This window comes from Sabethes cyaneus, chromosome 3, assembly GCF_943734655.1.
Source record: "Sabethes cyaneus chromosome 3, idSabCyanKW18_F2, whole genome shotgun sequence".
Taxonomy (NCBI): domain Eukaryota; kingdom Metazoa; phylum Arthropoda; class Insecta; order Diptera; family Culicidae; genus Sabethes; species Sabethes cyaneus.
Window position 1 is genome coordinate 194,893,644 of NC_071355.1, and position 23,923 is coordinate 194,917,566.

The window sequence follows — 23,923 nt, forward strand, 5'->3', positions numbered from 1 at the left end:
CAGTATAGTGCAATGGAGGGTCTGTTCTTTCATCCGGTACCATCTGCTTCTTTACAGATGATCAAAAATTGCGACTTGCACAGGTTCCGGAGGCTATGGACCCGGAATAAAGCTCTTCCACTGAGCAAATGGCTCACCGGTTTTCAAGCGGAAGTATATGCAAATTACAGCTGCGCTAAGATATATCTAAAATGAAAGTATAGGCATGCGAAAATCGGAGTCTATACGGATAGCCAGGCTCTCAAGTCCATCAAATGCGCATCCAATTTAGTTTGGGAGTGCAGCACAACCCTAAGCGAGCTCTCTCGGCAGAACAATGTTTCATAATCCTGGGTGCCTGGACACTGCGGAATCGAGGCTGCTGATAACCTAGCGAGACAAGGATCTGCTCATCAGTTCATTGGTCCCGAACCGTTTTTGGGTACATCCGTATCCGCTGTCAAAAGCGAATTACTGACTTGGGAATAGCATCCAGTTGATATCAAGCGCAGGGCTGTACACAAGCTAAACAGTTTATCTACCCAGACCCTACAGTAGTTAAAAAACTACTTACCTTAACGCGTAGGAAACTGTGCACAATTACGGGACTCCTCGCCGGACATTGTCCCATTCTTTACCATTTAAAGAGAACTGGCGATTTAGAACTAGGAAGATCAGCGAACTTGCTCTGCTCCTGTGGAGCTCTTGCGTCTTCCAGGTACAGTTTCTCCGGAAGCTACCTATTAACTCCGGACTCTGTATGGAAACTTTATCCCAAGAAGGTTTTTGGTTTTATTAACCATGTAGTACCTAATTGGATCACAGACTTACAACCCAGCCCAATCAATGGGTATGAGCAATCCGTAAACTGTGACAGCAATCGGGGCCAGCTACAAAAGACAATCTTCGTGACTGACGCAGTAATATTTTTGAACCCAGTGACTTCTGGCATACAAAAAAATTTATCTATGATGCTACGATTTTCTTCCTATTGAACAGAATTATTTGCATGACCGTGTTATAGTAAAATCCGCAATGCTGTGGACAATTGAATTCAATGCTACAGCAATGAGGACACTTACTCTTAACATTTTTGTTTTCGTTTATTTTCCAACCGTAATTTTGGCTTTCAACGCTGTTAAAACTGTGCCACACGCTGACGTATAACAAATCTGCGCTTAGCTTTGCCGCTTTACGAGTGCAGCAGTACACAACCGTACTTTTACACACTGTGTCACTCACCGTATGTCGGAACGTCGGATTTGTCGGTAAATATGTCGGTAGCCATCGATTCATTCATGCTTTGTCCATTTTCCGTCTTTTTTTGCTCATCACAGTGAACGTTTCAATCAGTCCACGCAGTAAAATGTTGAATGATTTTTTTAAATTGTTTGTTTACTCACTGATCTACAGAAATATTTGCTGCACTACCTGTGTAGCCAATTCTAGTACGTAATATTTATTTTCTTTTATGCAAATGATTTGCCAGCAGCAACGAATCGCTGCAGGTGACGTTTTGTTTTTGTTGGTACATACAACATGCACAAATGGAATTTGAAAATATAAAACGAATTATTCCTCTTAGCGTCTCGGTAGAATCTCGAATATGAGTAAAGGAAAGACTCCTTTGCTCATTTCAAAATTTAAAACTTTCATTCTACCTCAGAAGTTGATGAAAGAGTTTTTTCATTGGATATTATCGAAATAAACTGTGCTAGTTGGGTCGCCCAATTGGCCTCAAGGTACGAGGCTGTAAGAATCAATAGGATCGTTGCGCTAGCCCAACAATTGTCCTGTACTTCTAACAGCTGGCTATAAAGTCTGTCATATAAAAAACAGAAAGACAAGTTGCGAAAATGAAATATAGGATAATTAGTTATAATTTGGGCCAACTTTTAGTCCTCTAGCGGGAAATTTTTTTTAGTTTACACGAATTTTTTAAAAATTTTAACTTAATAGATGCAATTAAGTAGTTGGGAACTAGATAGTGAAGGTTCAATTCCATTAAGTCCATACGCAATAATTTATTAAGAATTATTGCTTATGGACATCAATTTGAATATTTATACATTTCAAATTTTCTCTGTCTTTCATTTTCCAAATAGCCAATACTTTAATTAATCTATGTTACTTTCAATTAGTTGAAGCTCGTTTAGACTATCTAATTTGGCAAACTGTTTTCAACTGCATTCACAATGAATAAATCAGATAGTCTTAAAGTTTGAAAGTTCCTTTCACGCTAATCTGATTGTTAATTACGATAAACGAAGCAAGAAACCGACAAATCAGATAGTGTAAACGAGATAAATTAGCCACCGTCCAACGATGAGTTCTACTGCAAAAAAATCATCGTGTTAATTCGAATGGGAAGCAAAGGTGTAATCTAGCTGTCTGTAGCTGTCCGTTTTGTATTATCAGGCAGTTCATCGTTCTAAGGTAGGGTTTTACAAACTAAAGTAAACGTCTATTTAAAGTTGGATTTGCCGTTCGTGACAATTTCCTTCCTTTCCCTAATCAACGAACCGAGAAAAATGGGTGATGTTACAGACAGTTTGGTTGCTCCTTGAATATTATTCAGACTAACGTTGATTTCATTCAGTTATATGAAAATATAGATAAAAATTAGTCTCTAATTTCAATGAAAAATTCAATTTCGGCGGAAACGCAAATGGGTCCAACTTGCGAGGGGTACGCCTGAGAGTAGCGGCTATACAAGACGACGCATTGCGGAAACTGTGCTGTCAATGACCTAACGTTGTTGGTGGCATAAATTCAATTCGTAAAAAATCTCTGGGTCACGCCTTCTATCCGTACGAGGAAGTGAAGTCGGTTCAGTGCGGTGCCGGTCTGCTAGTCAACGAGTCGTCGTCGTTGTCGTCGGTAGTTGGGTTAGTATGGTCCTGGACTATGGATAGACTGGCCTCCCCGGGCGTCGGTAATTGGCACAATAGTGACGGACAGATGCCGACGGGAAATAAACAAGAATAAAAAAATAATAAAGTTTAACTGGCTGCACAGCTGAGGCACCAGTCGGTCCGTCGGTCGGACGCTTTCCATCCGATGCACCAGTTTTAGTACGATAGACTCAAGTGCGTTATTGTAACTAGAGTCTACGTCTAAGTGGAGTCCCGCTAAGAGAAATCAGTAACATAGTTTTTTTTGGGAATATTTTACTGCTATAATTGGTAATCAGACTGAATTTGGCTTATTCATCGTGACTTAGTGAAAATGGAAAGTACTCTGGGATCAATGGTATGATGATGAATGTTTGGCAAAATGCAATAAGCTTGGCTGAATTAATGAAAAGTAAAAGTTTGATCACATTACTTTCCTGTAGTTTTAATAATTGTTGTCAAGATTTCTTTGTTTTACTGGTTCTGGTAACATTCTTTCCCCTAATTAATATTTAATCATTGACTCTGATTGGAACAGGCTTCAGGAGACATACATTTTTGACATCACTAATTTGTGAAACTCTTCCACATTTATTTTTATATTATTGGTATTCACTAAATCCATAACAGTAATTCCTTCCAGAATATTCAATGGTAGGTAAAGTAATCTTCACTCTTTCACGCGATAGACCCGCTTCAATTCGATCAGCATGTGATAATGATTAATGAAGAGAAACCACTTACACATTACCTTTCGTTGCTACTTCACATTGTGGTTGAATGCCCTTGATTATCTGTTCGATACAAACTGTGATTATTATTGCATCATTAAAATTATTTAAAACAAAAACATAAATTACCTGTTAAGCAATCATTAGCGTGAATTCCTTTTCCCGCGATGAAACTTTTCCTCTGCTCCCGTCCTTGAGGCTCTTGAGATCACAATGATCGAGAAAGTACAATTTATTTAAGACATCAGTGGAACCGCTACGTAATGTAGCAACGTAATTATAACTTGTCCTGTTACCACCATTCTCGCTTTATTCACATTATTACAGGAGGGTACGTGACGTGCAAAGGATTACTGACTATGGCACAGGTTTTCGGCGCAAATGACTGTGCCTTTCAAAACCATGTATGAATTACCTGCTTAAATGTGCAATAATACACTTAGCGGTGCCATACGTTCTTGTCAGTGTTGAACCTTTTAACCCGTCGCGTCGCGTCGTGACGCGATTGGGAAGAATTTACGACAAAATTAAAACGGTTATCAGAAGTTGCATTCGATCTGAAGCATCGAACGCTTTTGAACAAAATTGCAACAAGATACCTTTATGGAAGGTAAACGTATGTGTGCTCAACAGTTAATCGATGTCTTCCTTATGACTGACAGCAGTCGGATTCGAAGTTTCCTTTATTATCTTTTAAAGGAAGACGATTGTTTTTACTTACGATACTTACATCTTTGCGATGACTCGTACCTTCACTTCCGTCGTTGAACTTTCGTCAAACTTTTCGCAGTGTAATAAAGGTTGAACACGAAAATATTCAGACGCGAAACTCTTCTTAGAATAAAATTATTATACGACAGGACAGGACAATTACGGAGCTAGTTCCTCAATCTGCCTTAGCCCCGGGGCATTGGATGGATTCCTTCCCGTGGGAACCACGGTGACGTCATTGTCGCTGTACCACTATTAAGTCGGATTTGAATAGTGACAGCTTGTTAAGTCGAACCAGAATCGGTGTGCCACTTCACTTGCGAGTGTGTATTTAGCTAACAGCCACGGTCGTCGCTCTCGCTCGCCGTTGCAGCCCAAGCAGCTGATACCGATTACTCGCGAGTGGTCGCACTCCCGTCCGCGTGAGAAGGTCAGATAAAGAAGAATGAAAAAAGTAATGTAAACTATGTATCCCACTGTGCCGCTAGGGCACGCCAGTGTGTTTTTTGCCTCGTGAGCGGGCTGTGCATATCAAAGCTACGAGGCTGTGCGTTCGCGAGTGTGTAGGTAGCAGAATGTCTGCAAACGGCAACGGCGGCTGTTAGTCGTACGCTTGCGTGAGTGGCGTAAGCGTTGGATGCTATGCTTCTCATACTCGCTACCGTGAAAGTAGGCATCATTTGCTTCTCGCTCGATTTGCAATATTAATTTTGAACGCTAATAAAATAGCAGTTGCATGATAGATTTTCAATATTTTTGCATCAATCGATAAGAAAATCTTCTACGCGTAGACCCAAATAAAGAAAATTGTTGATTCATTAGCGTGCATTATAAATAATTGAAAATAATGAAACATTGCCTAATTAGAAATCCTCGTTTGGTGATTGGTTAAAGAAGACGTCATCAAACTAAAAAATTGAAAATAATTAAGTATTAAGAAATTCTCGCTTCGTGGAAAACTTTTGCTAATTTGAGTTGTATGTGAGTATCAAAGTGGTAACATTTTTCATGCTTATAACTCATTCAATCCTCAATACACTTCAGAGATATTTGTATCGGACGATTACCAATTTTTCTATACACAAATCAACGAAAGTCGAAGAAATTTTTTTGTTTAATTCTACTATACCTATACCTATAGAAATGAATTTCTGTCTGTATTAGTGTGTGTTACTTATAAACTCGTAAACTACTGAGGCTGTTCGCGTTCTTTTTCGTTAAAATTTAACAGTTTGATAGTTATTTCTCCTCGAATGGTTAAAATCAGTTCAGAATGCGAGCCATTTCAAATTTTGACAGATTGATAGTTGTTTTGCTCAATGAGAGCATATAAGGTGAGGATAATGATATGTTTCTGTAATAGCGAATTTGTTTATTCAGTCCGGGTTGGAACTTGATGAATTTTTGATGTTCATTTGCTCCTATTTGATAGATAAAATTCATCTCATTTCAACCCGGGTTCAATAAACAAATTCGTTATACGATAAGCGTCCATGCATTGGTAAAAAATCCAAGGTAAAATCAGTGAAACACATCGAAGCTTCCTCACCTGTGCATATCTCATTGGCTATCAGAATAAGCGTCGAACTGTCAAAAATAACAATGCTTCGACAGAGGTGAAATAACTATCGAACTGTCAAATTTTAACGTAGAATTTAAAAATTTCGCGAAATGGTTCACAGCCTGAACCAATCGGCGTGAAAATTTGTATGCAGGGGTTTTTGGGGCCGGGGAAGGTTCTTATGATGGTTTAAGACACCTCTTCTCCTAAGAGTGGGGGCTCCCATACAAATAAAACACCAATTTCTGCATAACTCGAGAACTAATCAAGCAAATGGAACCAAATTTGACATGGGGGGGTTTTCGGAGGCAGTAATTTTTTCTACGATGTATAGAGACCTCTTCCTCTCTAAGAAGGGAGCTACCATATAGATGATATACAATTTTTCTTATAACTCGACCCGTTAATTAGAAACCCTTTCCCCTTTTATAAGGGAAACTTTCATACAAATGAAATACAAATTTCATCATAACTCGATCTTATCAAGCAAATGAAACAAAAATTGGCATGTGGGTTTTTTTGGAGGCAGTAATTTGTTTTATGGTATATATAAACCTCTCCTTCCTCTAAGAGGGGGGCTCGCATACAAATGAAATACAAATTTTCTCATAACTCGAGTCATAATCAAGCAAATGGAACCAAATTTGGCATGTGGGGGATTTTGGAAGCATGAATTTATTTTATGATGGTTTGAGACCCCTCACTCCTGTTGTAGGGGGGAAGACTCTCTTACAAATAATACGCAGGCCGCGAGTGTTGCCGACAATCAGAGCTGCCATAAATACAGATATTTGTGCATGCATAAATTTGGGACCCTACCGTTTTCTCCGGAGTATTTAATTTTCTCGATCTAATCTTTTAAATAACATAAATAGTTTATGTACTACTTTAAAATTCAGGAACATTAGTAGAGCCAGAAATTACAGCAACTGAAATAATTGATGGATCCCAAATTTATGCATGCACAAATATTTGTATTTGTGGCAGCTCTGCCGACAATCCGCCGTCGGAAGCGCCGACCACTGCGGGTGGGGGCAGCACCGCATAATTTCTGTCTAAGTTTACTTGTTTTCCTAGGTCTACCGACCTCTATTACTTTCCTTCAGTTGGGTCCGAACGAGCGGCAGCGAGTAAGGAGAGAATTACCCCTGTGAAATGGTACTTTCCGCGAAAAGGTTTTTCCTGAAATGGTACATTCCGCGTAAAGGTTTTCCGCGAAATGATCCGCTTTATTTTATTTGGCTGGCAATGGGGAAAGTTATTTTCTACTTTACTTCGGGGAAAAATTGAAAATTTGCATATTGAACTACCCATGCTTTCATAGCCACGTAACTGCCAAAATAAATCAACTAAGGTTGCACTCCTCAGAAAATTGCAAAATTCGAGATTGTGACAAATGTTATCCGAAATTCACGATTTATGTACAGTACAGTTTAATTTGTGGTAATACAAAATTTGTCGGGTCAGCTAGTAAATAAATAAATAAAATCAATTTTGTGCTGGTATGCCATATTGTATTGCTACGCCCCTCTTCTAACTTGGGCAGATTTCAGTATCTATATACATGAACTGCAAACGTCAAGGCATGAAAAATGATTTACAGTAGTAAGTCAGTGTATGCATGTGTTCGTGCTTGGGAAGTTGGGAAATCGTGGAAAAAATAAATCTAAAGAAGTGATCAAAAAGCTTCGGACTCGGGCTTGGGAAATATGAAACCTGACCATTTCTTCAGTCACACAACGACAATAGTTTTTGCGAGGAGAGCCACGACTATCCTGAAACACAACCGACTACGACTAATGTTCAACACTAATGTTGAAATTTATTGTTCTTGAAAATATTTAATCTTTAAAAATAGATTCAGCATACTTCAACTGCTAAAAATTGCAGAAATAAAGTAAGTTTATTTTTGCTTTAAAGTTTGAATCAGGGATGGTTCGATCACTTTGACTCAATTTTGATTCATTTGGCAGTACCATCTTAACGCGGACAAATATGACAAAGTTAAATATGGGACATTTGGAGAACAGGTTATTATCTATAATTTTGATGAATAAAGTTTTGCTGTATCTTTTGTAGTTACGGCGCTACAATGCTAGTATCTTATTAGTGACTAAATGAACGTTCATTTAGTCACTGATGAGTTACTAGCGTTGTAGGACCGTCACTGCAAAAGGTACAGCAAAACTTTGTTCTGAAAATTTGTAGATTAGAACTAGTTCTACAAATGTCCCATATATAACATTGTCATATTTGGCTCGCCTGAGACGGTACTGTCAAATGAATCAAAATTGAGTCAAACTGATCGAACCATCCCTGGTTTGAATATTGGTAACTTTAATTTGTCTATGATAGTTAAGTGTTTTGTAAACAATTTAATCAAGAATGCACAATTTTGATCCTAAAATATTCAGGGAACTTTCTTAATATAAGCTTCTTAACTGATTGTGATTCGAGCTTGAGAATTCACTTGAAAAATACATTCTTTATTGTGTCGTTCTACAATGTGCGAAATTTTTTAATTTTATTACGTGATGCGCAGCATTGAATGAGATGAATGATTTGAACGTAGTTCGTCAACCAGTTGGTTGACTCAATACATATCAGTAGATGCGTCATCAGTTTTCACAATCAATCTTACAAACAGAATTTCTCTCTTGAAATCATTGAAGCTGTTGCAAACAATTTGAACAATAGCACAAGTTTTTCGATTTACACAAAGTATTCAAAGGAGGTTAAAGCTCACAGGTTAAAGCTATGTATGTCCGATTCGGATGACTGCGAACATGACTGCGAATCCCATGAAAACATCAACAAAGGCAAGAAAAATGTGCTCGAAAATCGTCCTTCAACAACGGTAGCCACGGTAGCGTTCCTCCTGATGTTCTCCAGACTAACATTGCCACTCCGTGGACTCGCGTTTCGACACGACTGGGAATATAAACAAGATTTCGCTGAAGGCTATGTTGAAAATCACCTAGCAAAAGTGTTTTGAAGTTCGTAACAAACAACATTGTGGCAATTGTGTATTTCATCACAGCGAACATCAAAGGCATGAGAGTAACAAAATAAATATTGATGATTAATTGAACATTTTGTGTTATATTTACAATTTCCAGTTACTGTTTTGACAGAGTGTACATTTACACAATAAACGAAATTGCGACACATAAGTGTCGAAACGGCTTAAACCGACGACGGAACGGAATTTCGCTGAGGATGCAAACCTCATCAAAAACAAAATCGACATGAGGAGGTAAACGAACGATTATCTGGAATTTTGCTGCAAAAAAACGAGAGCATAATGTGACAACATAGCCGGGTGTTTCGAGAGGCGATGTTCAATTTGTGGCGTCAGGATTGTGTTGAAAATATGTACAAGCAGAAGAAATCAAAACCGGAACAAATTCGCAGGCAAACAGCATCGATCAATATAATGTTCTGCGTGCGTTATCATGAACATTGGCAACCCCAAATAATGTAAAATTCGATTACAGCATATTTCCGGGTATCGAATGTGTGATACACGTGTTTGCGAAGCTCGGAACGTAAACAATCGTTACAAGTTTCTGACCTTATCAGTTAGTAGTCTTTAATGTGCTAGACGTAGAATAAATGGTTGTTTATATGTTGATTCTCGAAAAATCATTACCTCCCGTTAATTTTCCATTATTGACAGATTTGACGTTGTAATAAATTTGGACTAAGTACATGCTAACTGTATTTTGGAGTTTTCCACTCTATCTCCACCACATTAACTGGTATTTAAACCAAGTGGCTAAAACTGAAGTTAACTGCCCAGAAAACCCACCTTACAGAATTTTAATTTCTCATTTCTCCAAAATGTCCCAGAACAAGCAGGTTCAACCGTTTACCGACATGCTAAGTACAGTCGTCTTCCATTAAGCATCCAACATTTCATTTTACTATTTCGCAAATGAATTTAATGCTACCATTAGACTAAATTGCAAGCATCTCGCTGCGCAGCGCTGCTGTGAAGCCGGTGCAATTCATCCTCGAAATAATGACTGCCGGCGAGCTGTTTTCGCTTTCCACTTTGTTGCTGCAAGTGAACAGCCTTGAAGTGGCCACGTTCACTTTCTTTGAGCTACAGTACTTTTCCCACGTATGAGTTGCATATAGGGGCGAGGAGCTGATCATTGACTGATTGTTGAAAAAGCTCCATGACTTGGGAAAAATCTGCGTGTAACGGAATCATTTTTTTATCCTGGTTATATCCTTCTACTTACCAGCTCGAAAAAACGTGTAATGGCTCATCGATGTTCGTTAAGAAGTGGACGAACAGGTTCGCCCCAAGGCAGCACTCGCAAGAGCGTATCGCTTCAGTACGATTGATTGTTATATTATACAACAGTGTCATACTCAATAATGGTACGGCTTTCGACAATAAAATAAATCGACCGTCAAAATACTTTGTGTTTCCTTATATGTATCTCAAAACGGCATAATCCTTGGCACTACAGTACCTAACTGCAGCTGGTTGTAAAACTTAATTTGCCGATTTGGAGAATGCCGAACCCAAATCGTTTACAGTTCAGTAGATTCAGGTAACTCTTGCAATTTTAGTTAAACTTATATAAGTGCCAAATAAGATGTCATTTCATTTTTGACAGCTATATTCAGCCAACCAAATGCTGCATTTAATTTTTCTAGGCGGTAATAACTTGATAGTTTCTTAATTAGGGTAAGGAACTAGTTAAGCAGTGTCATCTATTTTAATCAGTTGAAAATAAATGAGCCGAAAATGCACTTTTTTATTCATATTTTCAAAATCTTTTGATAGGATCATCTTCACAAATCACTTAACCATACATTTGATTCACACAAACACAATTTACTGGGTTTCCGACAAGAAATTTGATGAATTAAAAATTGTTGTCCAAAAACGTACATTTTTCAGCTGCTGAAGGCAATCGCCACCTCGCTACTAACGAATCCATCACATTTTTCAGCACTGATTACAACCACTCTAAACACTGACTCAGACACTCAGACACTGTTTCGGTTCTGGAAATAAGAATTATAGGTTTGAAATTAACTGAAACCTCCAATGGTGAAAACGTGGTTCGATACTTTCAAGAGAAATGTATGTTCATAATTAATTTTTCTTTATTAAAAACAACAGAAAAGACAGCTTTTTCAATAATTTTCGAAGATTTTCTCAGTGATTTAATGAAGCAACGATGTGTTTCAATGGTATTTTGCTTTGACAACACTGTTCTGAGGCGGAACGTGCGTACTGCTATGTTTACCTCTTTTGTTCTCCCACCATCCTTATGAACAGCGAGTGAGACGTCAAACTCGCAGTTTCCCATAAGAACACTAGAGAATAAAAGAGACGACGAATACCGTTTGCCGAAAGGGGGCGGTGAGTGTATGCCCCGATAAACAATTTAGACAGATGGCATTTCACGCATCTATGCCGATACGCTATGCCGATTACGCATCAGACGCCGATTAGTAGGTCGCGGATAGGAACGCGAACTTACTGAATAGGGGGAAAAGTTCGAGGGATTTTTACGGGGACGTAAAAAAATTCAGATTTCGGGATTACTTAAAAAAGCACCTTGAGGGTGAAAATATATTCGGTCTGATCAAAATTAGTTCCACCGCTCCAACTTTTAAAGCGGAAAATCAAAAGTTTAGCACAACAATAGTGTCTTCCAATGGTAACAGCTTGAAGAACTAAAGATAGCAAGAAGATTGGTATGCTGATATCCCCCACTTAGTCAACCCATCGCTTGTAATAAGGTAAAACAATCAGTGACCCGCTTAGACTGCTTAAAACCGGTTCTTTACCCTACTTTCATATTTTTTTACACTAATCGATCGGAAAATGAATAATACGAAAAGCATACCTTTATTCTTTATTAGAGAAAGAAACGCACAGCTTAGAGTCCTCTAATAAGAAGTGTATTAAAACGAAGCTACCACGCTGTCAATACGAACTTGCATATTTTCCTGGTTGGAGTATTTCGTGAATATTTTCGTTTTGATTTCTTTCCACATTTTGACAGTTCCTGATATGATATCTGTGGTGCGATAGAACTTCAAAATCTAGCGAATTAGGTCGTTTCTTGTAATCAAGTAGCTGGAATTCGTGTTCGGTTAGACATTTAAGGCTTCAGAAAACGATGAAGACGATTAGAATACATACATAGAAAAGACAACGAAGAGATGGCTGCAAGACAACGGAACGAACGAGTGATAAAAAGATCACTATTCCGTCAGTGATACCGTGCCGTATCGAAATCCGTACACCTAAGAGCTAGACAATTTTAAATGGTCAATATAAAATTATGATATTGTAATAAGCAATTCGTCATGTTTTCTTTTGACAGTATAATGCTCATTTTAACGTTATTTGGAATAACAGGAAGCTAAAATAATCCTAGTTATAAAAAAACGAGATCAAAATGTGCATCTCTTGATTCAAAATCCGTACACTTTTTTATGCCTGATTCAAAATCCGTACACCTGTGACTCAAAATCCGTACACCATGTTAAAAATCAATCAAGGTCCGCATAATTTTGAATCTAAATCCGTGTAAGCTTGATCGAAATGAATTTAAAGTTTGTGGCTAATTTGTTTTTCTTTATTTGACTGATTGCTTTAAAAAATATGCTTTTCTCGATAGTTGACGCATTGTATTTTAGTGCTGCTCATCTAAGAGTCGTTCACACGCACAGTAGGAACACTACAAGGAATCAATCTTTTTGTTTTTAAGCCATTTAAGTTCATTTTCGGTCGGAAAGTTGAAATATCAGGTTTGGTACTGATTAAATATTGCCTCTATCCATTAGAGATGGTCGGGTATGAAAATTTGAATACCCGAACCCGACCCGTACCCGATCTAGAAAAAAATTAAAAACCCGTACCCGACCCGAACCCGCGAGTTTATTATTTTTGATACCCGAACCCGACCGCAACCCGACGGGTACGGGACGGGCCCGGGTACCCGACCATCTTTAATGTAAATGTGGTCAATAGAGATACCCGACCCGACCCGTACCCGGTTTCAAAAACAAAAATTAAGAACCCGTACCCGACCCGAACCCGCAAATCATTTTTTTCAATACCCGAACCCGACCCGAACCAGGCGGGTACGGGTATGGGTGCGGGTTTCGGGCAAATTTTCCGCTACCCGACCATCTCTACTATCCATCCCACTTGTAACAAAACCTCGTTTGTGTTAAATGTTCTTACATTCTTTTCCTTATGCCTCAGGAAATATTAGGCTTAGAAACAAACTTTTTTGACATTTTAGAGTAAATTAACTTCACTTATAAACAATATATAACATTTTTCTTGATTTTTGTTGCAAATTATACGGAAAGCTGAAAAATTGCAGAAAAGACTCCGGTATTTCGAGAGTACCGATACAATATTGTAGCTCTTATCGTAGTGACTGGAACTTAAACTATCTCGATGCTTTTATTAAGGGATTATCCACCATGTATTATCGTAATTGCCATCTTCCAGTTTATCGACATATATTTAGTTTTAGTTATTTCCATTTTGTTTGGCAAAACATAGAATAGAGTTGGATCACTAAGGATACTGCACAGGTGTACGGATTTTGATTCAACTAGTAAAACTGAATCAAAATCCGTACAGTACTAATTATGATGAATAAATATTATTTCAATGCCATAATGAATGAAATTAAGCTGTAGAACGATAAACACCTTTAGTTCAAATTGATTTTCGGGATTTTAAATAGGAAATTCACTTCAAGTGCGCTTTACACTTCATTTTATTGGAAGTTATTTTCTTAGCAAATTGCTAACAACACAGCCAATTTAGAGGGAAATCTGATAGGCATTAACGTTTTAATTTTTATTACTTGTATTTGATGGCCTACTACCTATATTGTGACATTGACGTAATGCTAATAAACCACGGGTCTAGGCCTATTATTAATATTTTGCATTTAGACTTTTTAATACATATAATCAAACAAATTGTATTAGGTGTACGGATTTCGATACCGCATGGTATAAAAGGTAGCAAAAATACGATGAAAACGTGACAAAAAGACGACAAAAATCCTATGGAAATGACGTTAAAATACGACAAAAAAAGACAGAGGTGTTTAAAAAGCGTCAAACATACAATGAAACAGGCAAAAACGACGAAGAGCTGGCGACTACATGTCAGAAAGACGATGAAAGAATGTAGACAAAAAACAAAAAAAGGTAAAAGCCGCCGAAAACATGCAACAGATGCCAAAACTAGACGTTAGAACGAAAGTCTCAAAAAATATCTCACTAAGACTATGAAAATACAACAAAAATGCGACAGAAAGAGGACAAAGAGACGAAAGATACGAAGAAAAGGCAATGAGAGACACAAAGACCGCAAAAAGCCAACGATAATATGACAAACATGGTGAATGACCCTCTGGGTTAAAACCACTATAAATAAAAATAAAAAAAATATAACAAACAGAAAGCTATAAGGCGATGAAAGAACAACGAAAAGACAGCAAATCAACGACAGAAAGGCAAGGAAAACACAGTGAGAAGTTGACGGAAATATGACAAAGAAATGGACACAAGTAGGTGATAAGACGATGAAGGAAAGACGACAAAAATGCGGTGAAAAGACGCTGGAAAACACCAAAAATGCAACAACCAAAACAGTACAAAGCGACAAAATGACTATAACAATAGCGCAATTATTTTTCTTATAACACACCTTCAGAGCATATTGAGATCCATTAAAAACGTACATCTTCTTTGAAGGGATCAAGTCGTTAGCTCTTTCGTTTCCGAAGTTATAGGTATTTTTAAATATATGCTTTTTTCAAAAGCTAGTAAGGCCATTACAAATATTTTATAAAGTTGTTGTCCTTCCGATGTTGGGCCACAGAAGGGGAAGGGGGTGAGAAGAACCAAGAGATTTTTTTAATCGAGCAAAAAACTATGGGGCTTAAAAGTTTAAACATGAAAACAATCAATTCTTACTTTTAATATATACTAGCTGAGTGCCCGATCTTACTCGGGGAGCCTTTGTCTCACAGCCACTTCTACATCGGTTTTTGTAACCGAAATGCTTATAATGATTTTCGGATGTTCCTCCCCATTTGTCAGCTCCTCCTCTTTTGTCTACCCGGCCACCTGCACATCTGTTTTCTTTACGGAAATCCCTATAAAAGCCTATAAAGAAAAAAAGAAAGCCATTTTTCCTATTTGCACCTTCCGCTTTTAACAATGGCCACCCCACCCATAGGAAATGAATAGTTTTGTTATTGTACTTGTATGGGAACCTCCCTACATTTTTGTTGACCCCCCTGTGCTGATTCCCTTATGTCAAGGAACATGCGTGCCAAGTTTGATGAAGAACGGTCAAGGCGTTTCGGAGTTAAGGCCTCCCCCCTATTAGGGACCCTCTCCCACCTATTAGGGAACCTCCCCCCTTTTTGTTGACCCCACAGTGCTGATTCTCTTATGTCAAGGAACATGTGTGGCAAGTTTGATGAAAAACGGTCAAGTCGTTTCGGAGTTATGGCCTCCCCCTCTATAAGGAACCCTCCCCTACCTATTAACATTTCGGAGTTAAGCTCCCCCCCTGTTATGAACCGCCCCTCTTTAGTCAACCCCCCAGTGCTGATTCTCTCATATCAAGGAACCAAGTTTGGTGGAGATCGGTCAAGGCGTTTTGGAGTTATGGTGGAACATACAAACATACAAACATACTCACGCTCACTTTTATATATATAGATAGATAGATGTTATTATTTTCCATGCAAAAATCTACGAAAAAAGACAAAAGCGAAAGAAATTTTTTTTGAACGTTTTTCGGAAATCGCATTGTTTGAATAAATTCTCATTTCCGTTTCGTGCTAAAAACGTCTACTCAACTTGTACACTCATTTTTCGAGTTTTTCAGGCTGTAGAGCCCACAGACAATTGATTTTATAAAAAAAATTACCTCATATCCTACAAATTATTTTTTTTGCTTCCCGATTTTCAAGCCAATTTAAAAGAGCTCCCCCCCCCCCGCCCGGGGGTCAAAAACTTTAAAAATAATTTGCAATGGCCTAACGTAGAATGTTCAATTTGCGCAGATCAAGTTTTGTATGGAAGTTTATTAGCCACCGAAATTCGTGAAGATCACATCGATACAGGTCGGTTCTCTTTTGCTAGATTTATAGTTGAAGTAAAATTACGGTTTTACTTACCAACATCGTGATTTTCCGTTAATAGAATGGTCTCAATAAACGAAAATAAGTCTAAATGTTTGAACGAATCATATTTGACGGAAAAAAATCCTTCTACGCATATGGTCAAATCTTAATTGTTACAGAGTTATTGAACATTTTTACTCTATTTGCCTTAAATTAGCTGTGGTACAAAAACTATGCCAGCTAGCTCAATTTGGTTGCTTTCATTCGAAAGCTGAAAACTGAAAATTTTGTTCTGAAACTTGGTCTTAAACCTCCTGCTTGATGAGATTTAGTAATTTTTTAGAGGCAAAAAGCTATGAAGTAAGGGTTTCTCACGGCGTTTTTATCGAATTTCTCCTAGAAATGTGTGAAAAAACTGATAGCTGTTATTTATCAATTTAAAGCTTACCGTGCTTCAATTCGTTCTTTGACGTAAAATGCCTATCTATTTTAGTTTCGTTGCAATTTCATACAGTCTTTGTCTGTAACCAAAACCAGGCCCATGATAAGGCGCCACATTTTTATGGTAAGAATCGCCCATATTAAGCAATGACTCAAACCAATTATATCAGATTGCATTCAAGACAAGCAAAATTAACGTAGTTGATGCATTACATGCATGAGATGCATTACAGATAGTGCATAAAGAGACAATTCACGTGTCTTGCAAACAGGAATAGTTTGCTAAAAATTTTCTTTACACAACTTGTTATCAACTACCTTCTCACTACAATGGCTAATCCGTAGTGGAGTATGGAAATCTGATAATAAAAACAAATCTTGTTAATTTTTACTGCCGGCTAGCTCACAATCGGCTTTGCGTCGCCTTTCATTGGGTTTCATTAGTCTAATTAACACATTCAAACCAAAACAAAACAATCAATACCGACCAGAAGAACAGCAGAAAGAACAGTGACGACGGTAAGGTGTGCGGAGTTTCTACTAGTGTTTGGGGTGCCGGAGTTAACGCGACCTACGATACGACGCGCCGCGTTTATTGCCGTCGCGTCGTAGTTAAATGCGCACACAGTCCTACGTCGCGTGCCATAAAGCTGCGCCGCATTAAACTATGCATAACTAGTAGCAATAAAAGTTGCCCCGTCCGTCGTATCGTAGGTCGCGTTTGCTTACCAGCTTTAATGTTTTAATATGCGTCGTCTACTGTTAATCATAAATTAGCTTAGTAAATTTCGAATTCAGTCCAGTTGTGAGCTCGTAATGGCTTTTCTATTCTATATGTTTTTCCATTTCCGGTATTTTCATGTTATTCTATGTTTTCATCTCACCACAGGGACGGCACCAGCTGGCCGGAGCCGACGATCGATTTGGAAGTGTGGATGCTGTCCGACTATCATATCATACCACCGGAAATCGAAGAAGCAGGTGCCATAACACATCCCGGTCGATTCGGTTTGTTCATCCCCAAGCCGCTGATCCGGAAGGAAGACGCTTTTCCGATGCTCTATCCATACACGATGTTCCAGGAGAATGTAAAGGACCCTGATTATTATGAGCTGATAAAGAAGTTCGAGGTGGTGGAGAACGTTTTGGTCGAGCTGAAAAAGTGGGCCGAGAAGCGGTGCTCGATTGACTGCGATCGATCGGGAATGTTTATTCCGGAGCAATGTTTGCAGGGGAAAAAATGTGCGCTAGTATTGGCGCCACATTACGAGGATACCAAGTTCATAGTGAAGCATATTAACGAAATGAAATTTCAACTGAAGGTGATTTGGCTGGGAGGAAAAATTAAACAAGGTATCAAATACCTAATGAGTCAGTATGGGAATGATCGAAAAATGTCGAAGAAATTTCTGGTTCTGCACTGGACCCCATCGGAAGTAATCGACAGCAAAACGATAGAGTACGTGGCTGTTACCATGCCACGTTGTGAGGATATGATTGTTAGCAACAACACCGGCTGCAAATACGAACTAACCCCTTTGCTTAAGTATCACGCTCACGAGTTCGAAACTTCACAGCATGCTCTCCAGTCGCTGATGAGAGTGTATTTCGATAAATCAGACATCCAAGCGCTTATCGATTTGTATGACAAATACGAGGCGCAGATCCTGCCGGCTCGCGACGAAACAAATCTCGAGTATGACGAGCACGCTGTCGCGAAATATTACAACCAAATAGCATGTGAATGGATGACGGCTAACGAGGCTCGTTGGAATAAGTGGAAACCAAAAGGTGAGGCCAAGGAAGACATTTACATTGGTGGCATTTTTCCTCTCTCCGGTCTGGGAAAGGCCTATCTGGGTATCATGCCCGCGGCCGTTATGGCTCAGCAGGCGGTTAATCTCAATGGCACCATTTTGCCCAATCATCGTCTGATTATACTGAAGAGTGATGGCCAGTGTCGTGCGGATACCGTAATGAAAACATTCATCAATTACTACATCAGACAAGAGCGTATGATTGGCGTTCTGGGACCGGCCTGTAGCGATACCGTTGAACCGATAGCAGGTGCGTAAAAAATCAACCCCATCATTCAAAAGCTACTGTTTTAAGTTGAGTGTGTGCTGCTTTATTTGAAACTTAATTTTTTCCACCCCATTTCATACTAGGTGTTTCGAAGCACTTTCGGATGGCGGTTATCTCATATTCTGCGGAAGGAGCCTTCCTCTCGGACCGTGACACGTACCCGTATTTTTTTCGCACCATTGGCGAAAATCGACAGTACGAGCATGTTTATGCAAGACTGTTGAAACAGTTGAACTGGAACCGAGTTGCCGCCCTCACAGAAGACGGCCAAAAATCAACCGAATATATTTCACACATGGAAACATTACTGAAAGAAAATGACATTGAGCTGATTTCGAATAAAAAATTTCCTCGCGATCATGGCGAAACTGCAATGAATCGGGTAGGTATCGATTTTTGCTGATGCTCTAGTTTAGACCCCTCAAATAGATTTTTGATTTGTCAAGAAACCGAATAAACTGTTACAAAAAAAATTTCATTCATTCCAGTACATGGTGGATTTAAAAACGAAAAACGCCCGGATCATCATAGCAGATGTCGACGACAAGGTGGCCCATGTGATAATGTGCGAGGCATACAAGCTCGAGGTAAGTATCGTTGTGGGAATTCGCCACTCTTTGGCAACGTTTTCATCGCCGTCCCCGCTAAGGCCATTTGAATACAAATCGTTTAATTCATACGGGTAGGCTTTCATTGTATGTACCATCCGGCAATCCGGGTTCAATAGTTTGAAATAGCTTTACAGAAAAAGGCATTGGATGCGCCGCCGCATCGCTAGTATTGAGGGATCAATTTCCCCCATATTTATCCGAATATATTATTATTACCGTAGTGTAATCGCTGTGTTATGAATCGAATCGAAAATTTAAGCCATTATGATAAAATCTCAACCCTCCTTAGTATTTGTGGCGGAGATGAAACCAAAAATAAAATTTTCAGCAAAATATCAAAACTTTGACTGGACGTGCTTCCGTTTTATTTTAATCGGAAAGCTCGAAAAGCTAGTATTGGTCGATACCGCAGGCGGATGTTTCAAGGCACACGGCATTAAATAGTTGGTAGCAGTGTGAAGTTTTACGGTTGGATGAAAAACGACACTAATAGCCACACTCTATATTCATAACGCAATTAGTGACCCAAACCCCGGGAACCAAAGGTTTCCGGTTAGAATGGTTACCATTTAGAGTACTTAATTGGCTTATTTCAAGTTATTCCCATATTTACTCTATCATCTATTCATTTATTATACCGTAATGGTTTAGAATGGGCGGGCAATTATTACAACATTTATTTAATGAGGTTCCATCATAGTGACATGATTTGTTGAATAAACCTAAGATATCTCGAAGACATAGGCCTCTGGCCTTAAAGCTTAATAAACTTTGGTGTTGTTTGCGTGGAAGTTTTTTCATGGGAGATTAATTTAACGTAACAAAGTTCTAAACTACATTGTCAGTGAGTAAAAAATGTCTTGTAGACTGTTTTTTTTATGCTAAACTTAGTTTTTTCTTAAAATTCTAGTTTGAAAACGAAACAAATATAATCACCAAAATGAACTCGAAACGGGAACATTTTATGATCTGCACGGATCATATTTTTAGAGAATGTTGCTTTTCGAAGCGCAACGAAATAACATAATTTACGATGTTGCTCGAATTGCTGTTTTAATTTATGATAATGAATGACTGAATGAATGTCAGGAATCAGAGCTTTCTGTGCAATCTCGGATACACTCAGCCCGTCGTAGAGGAAGCTATCGGCTAGCTGAAAGAATTTGATGCCAATAAAAAACCACCGCGAAACTGGCGCTGGCTGCTTGCCCTTTAATTTACTTACGACTTTTTTGTTTTGCTATCTCGAAGTGCTATTTTGGTTCTACCGGAAATGGTTATTATTTTTAGACAACCCATTCAGCTACCGCCAGCAACAACCCCTCATGGCACAACCAGTTTTTATGGTAGTGGATCATAAAATTCTAAAAATAGTAATGAAAACCGTCGATTTAATCCACCTAATGGCGAAAGGAACCTCTGATGTGTACATGCATGCTCCAGTTGCTCAACAAACAAGATACTGATAAGAAAATGCTCGTTTTTGTTTCCTTAATTGAGATCCAGTTTTTAATGTAGGAGTGTATCATGATACGAATTATACGGCTTGTGCTATAAACGACGAATTAAAAAAAATCAGTTCACCTACCCTGAAGGGTTCACGCAGAGACAAAGAATAGACACAAGATGTTGTGTTCCTAATTTTTAGATGTCTTGACTTTTGGAACCCGAAGTGCTTCGGTTATGATAAGTCTCACTAAGGTACGTTTCCTAAAAACTTGATTTAATGTTATCCAGCTTTTTACGAGCCATAATGGCGGACGGCGTCCGAATATTTGGACAGTATTTTTGACATTCCCTAAATACATCGCACGTTTACTTTCCGCACGTTTCTTTAGTTCTACCATGAACGTGCAGAAAGAAAACGTGCGATGTGTTTAGGAAATGTCAAAAATGCTGTAGTGTTATAAGTTTACGAGTTGATTGCAGATCTTACTCGGGGCCCCTTTGGCTTTCAGCCACTTGTACATCTGTTTTTGTAACGAAAATTCTCATAATGTAAGAAATAAAACCCATTTTCTTCATTTCAATGTTTTAACCATTTGTCAGCTCCCCCTCCTGTTGTCCCCCAGTCACTTGAAAATCTTTCTTTTTTCGGTAATTCTTAAAAAAGAGACAAGGTCTCTTCTTGTTTTGGAACATCCCCCTTGTCAATGGCTACGCTATTTCCGTCTTTCAGTAATCCTCCTACAACTGCTATCGTTTCAAATGAAAGAACTTCCTCCTCCCTTCTAAGAGATCGCCTCTCTTTTTGTCAACTTCCTTGCGCTGATTCTTTTATGTCAAAAAAACATATGTGTCAAGTTCGATGAAGAATCGTCCAGGCGTTCCGGAGTTATGGCGGAACATACATTCTTACGCACGTTCCTCCCCGCCTGTTGGCACCTTTCCAGTCAGCTCCCCCTTTTGTCACGTAGCCAATTTCGCATCTGTTTGCTTTCTGAAAATCCCTATTATGGAAGAGAAACGATGCCATTTTCATATATCTCTCCCCGGGACCTCCCTTCCTAATCCCCCTATAGCCACCAGTCTTCTTGCCTCCCAGCCACTTACGTAACTACAACTACGGTCTAAACGCAAGAGAAACGCAACCCCTTTTACATATTTGGGTCTTTCCCCCTTGATAGTGACAAACATCCCTTTTGTCAACCCTCCAGTTCCGATTCACTTACCTCAAGGAACTTGTTTACCAAGTTTGGTCGAAAATGTTAAAGTCGTTCTGGAGTTATGACGGAACATACAAATATACAAACATACTCACGTTCACTTTTATATATACTAGCTGAGTGCCCGATCTTACTCGGGACTCCTTTGTCTTTCAGCCACTTGTACATCTGTTATTGTTCGAAAATTGATTGTGTCTACTCCTATTGTCAGCTCTCCCTGTTGACCCCGACACTTGTCAATCTGCCTTCTTTTCGGTAATCCCTATAAAGCGAGACAAAGCCCCTTACAAAATAATTTAATATTAGAACGGAAATAAGCAGTTAAAGTAGAAGCTGACTAATCATTGTTTTCAACCCATGATTGTCGAAGAACTGTATAATCACATATATTTAGCGATGATTAACTTGACCACAACGCTTTTTGAGCGACTCGAATGGTAAACACATATGACTGGGCTCCGCGGGCGGCGTCTCGCACTGATTTGCCATTTTTAGACCGAATTTTATACCTTTGCTAATGGTTAACGAAGGTGGAACTTGTTCTGAAAACACATTCACTTTTCGACACGCAAAATATCAAACAACAACCTGCTGAGCCTTGTTGTTACTACTTTCGCAGCCCCAACCATCGCGAAACCAGTCTCCAATCAGGAAAAAAACCTTTTTAACTATATGATATCTCAATCTCAACTTAAAATATAGCGACTGAACGCGCATGAACGAAGCCGCTAAAAGTTTCCTTCTAGTATTATCTTAATTTAGCCCGAATTTTGGCACTTTCGAAGCAGTTCACTCTTATTTGGGCTTCAAGGTGCTTTTTTTTGATTTGGATATAAAAATAGCTCTTAATGTTTCGCAGTTCTTTTAATAGCAGAAAAAGTTCCAGTTGACCTTTAATTTACTGATGGTCTTTTGTTCGAAAGATATTTTCGATTCTACCGATAACAGTTGCTAATTTCGGCAAGCGTTTAATAGGTATGTTTGCAACTGTGATGAATTTGAATCAATAATTAAAAGAAACTTGCTTAGAAGACATTCACTTGATTGTATAACATTTCGCCGAATACCATTTCGCGGAAAACCAATTCGCGGATGACCATAACGCGGAATACACTGTTTCGCGGAAAACCATTTCGCGGAAAACATTTTCGCGGAAAGTACCATTTCGCAGAAAACATTTTTGCGGAAAGTACTGTTTCGCGGAAAAAATTTTCGCCGAAAGTACTATTTGGCAGAGAACCACCGCTCATTCAGTTTGGAAGCCGCAAAACGCGGCTTCGCCGCTTTGTATTCAACGAAAGTTAAATTGATGCGAGGACTAGGGAAAACTAACTAGAGGTCAGTAGACCTAGGAAAACGAATAGACCTAAACAGATGTGATCTCTGCAGGGGGGCTGCCCCCCCGCAGTGGCCGGCGCTTCCGACGGCGGGTCACCGGCGAACACTCGCCGTTGCCTGCGGCCGGCTCGCCCTGAATCATCTAGGAAACGTTTGCTACTAACATGGTTTTCCGCGAAACAATATTTTCCGCCAAATGGTTTTCCGCGAAATGTTTCTTTCCGCCAAACGGTTTTCCGCGGAATAGTCCTTTCCGCGAAAGGGTTTTCGGCGTTTTGGTACATTCCGCGAAATAGTACTTTCCGCGAAAATGTTTTCCGCGAAATGGTATTCCGCGAAACGGTACTCCGCGATATGGTCTTCGGCGAAATGTTATACAACCCATTCACTTGTCTGTTTGTTTGTCACAAAATAATTTGAATCATTACTTCTTATGTTTTTGCCTTATCGTTGTTTTTGCGGCTAAACTATTTGAAACAGACACACAAAAAAACATTCTTCACTACAAAAAATAAGAATTGAACAAAATAGCGTTTAAGTTGTACACCAAAAATTTACATTTGTCAACATTTTGTGGCGCTTCGCTGCTGATTTAGCTTGTTAGGCACACCTGTTTGTATGACTCAACTCGGAAAAAGATTGGTCAGATATCAAACCATCAAATAGTTGATGTGTAAGAGTACCCAACAAAAAACTGGAACTAGGCTTGATAAACTAGTTCTGGAACATTCCCAACACTTGGTGCAAGATTT

General features: G+C 38.9%; 1 protein-coding gene across 1 annotated transcript in view; it reads left to right on the forward strand.

The window, feature by feature from the left end:
• Positions 1-23,923, forward strand: part of LOC128740553 (uncharacterized) — an 87,618-nt gene that overhangs the window by 28,406 nt on the left and 35,289 nt on the right. Inside the window, exons 4-6 of the mRNA XM_053836101.1 lie at positions 17,361-18,538; positions 18,640-18,938; positions 19,045-19,143. Of these exons, the coding sequence (XP_053692076.1) occupies positions 17,361-18,538; positions 18,640-18,938; positions 19,045-19,143 (1,576 nt within the window). The remainder of the gene's footprint in view (positions 1-17,360; positions 18,539-18,639; positions 18,939-19,044; positions 19,144-23,923) is intronic.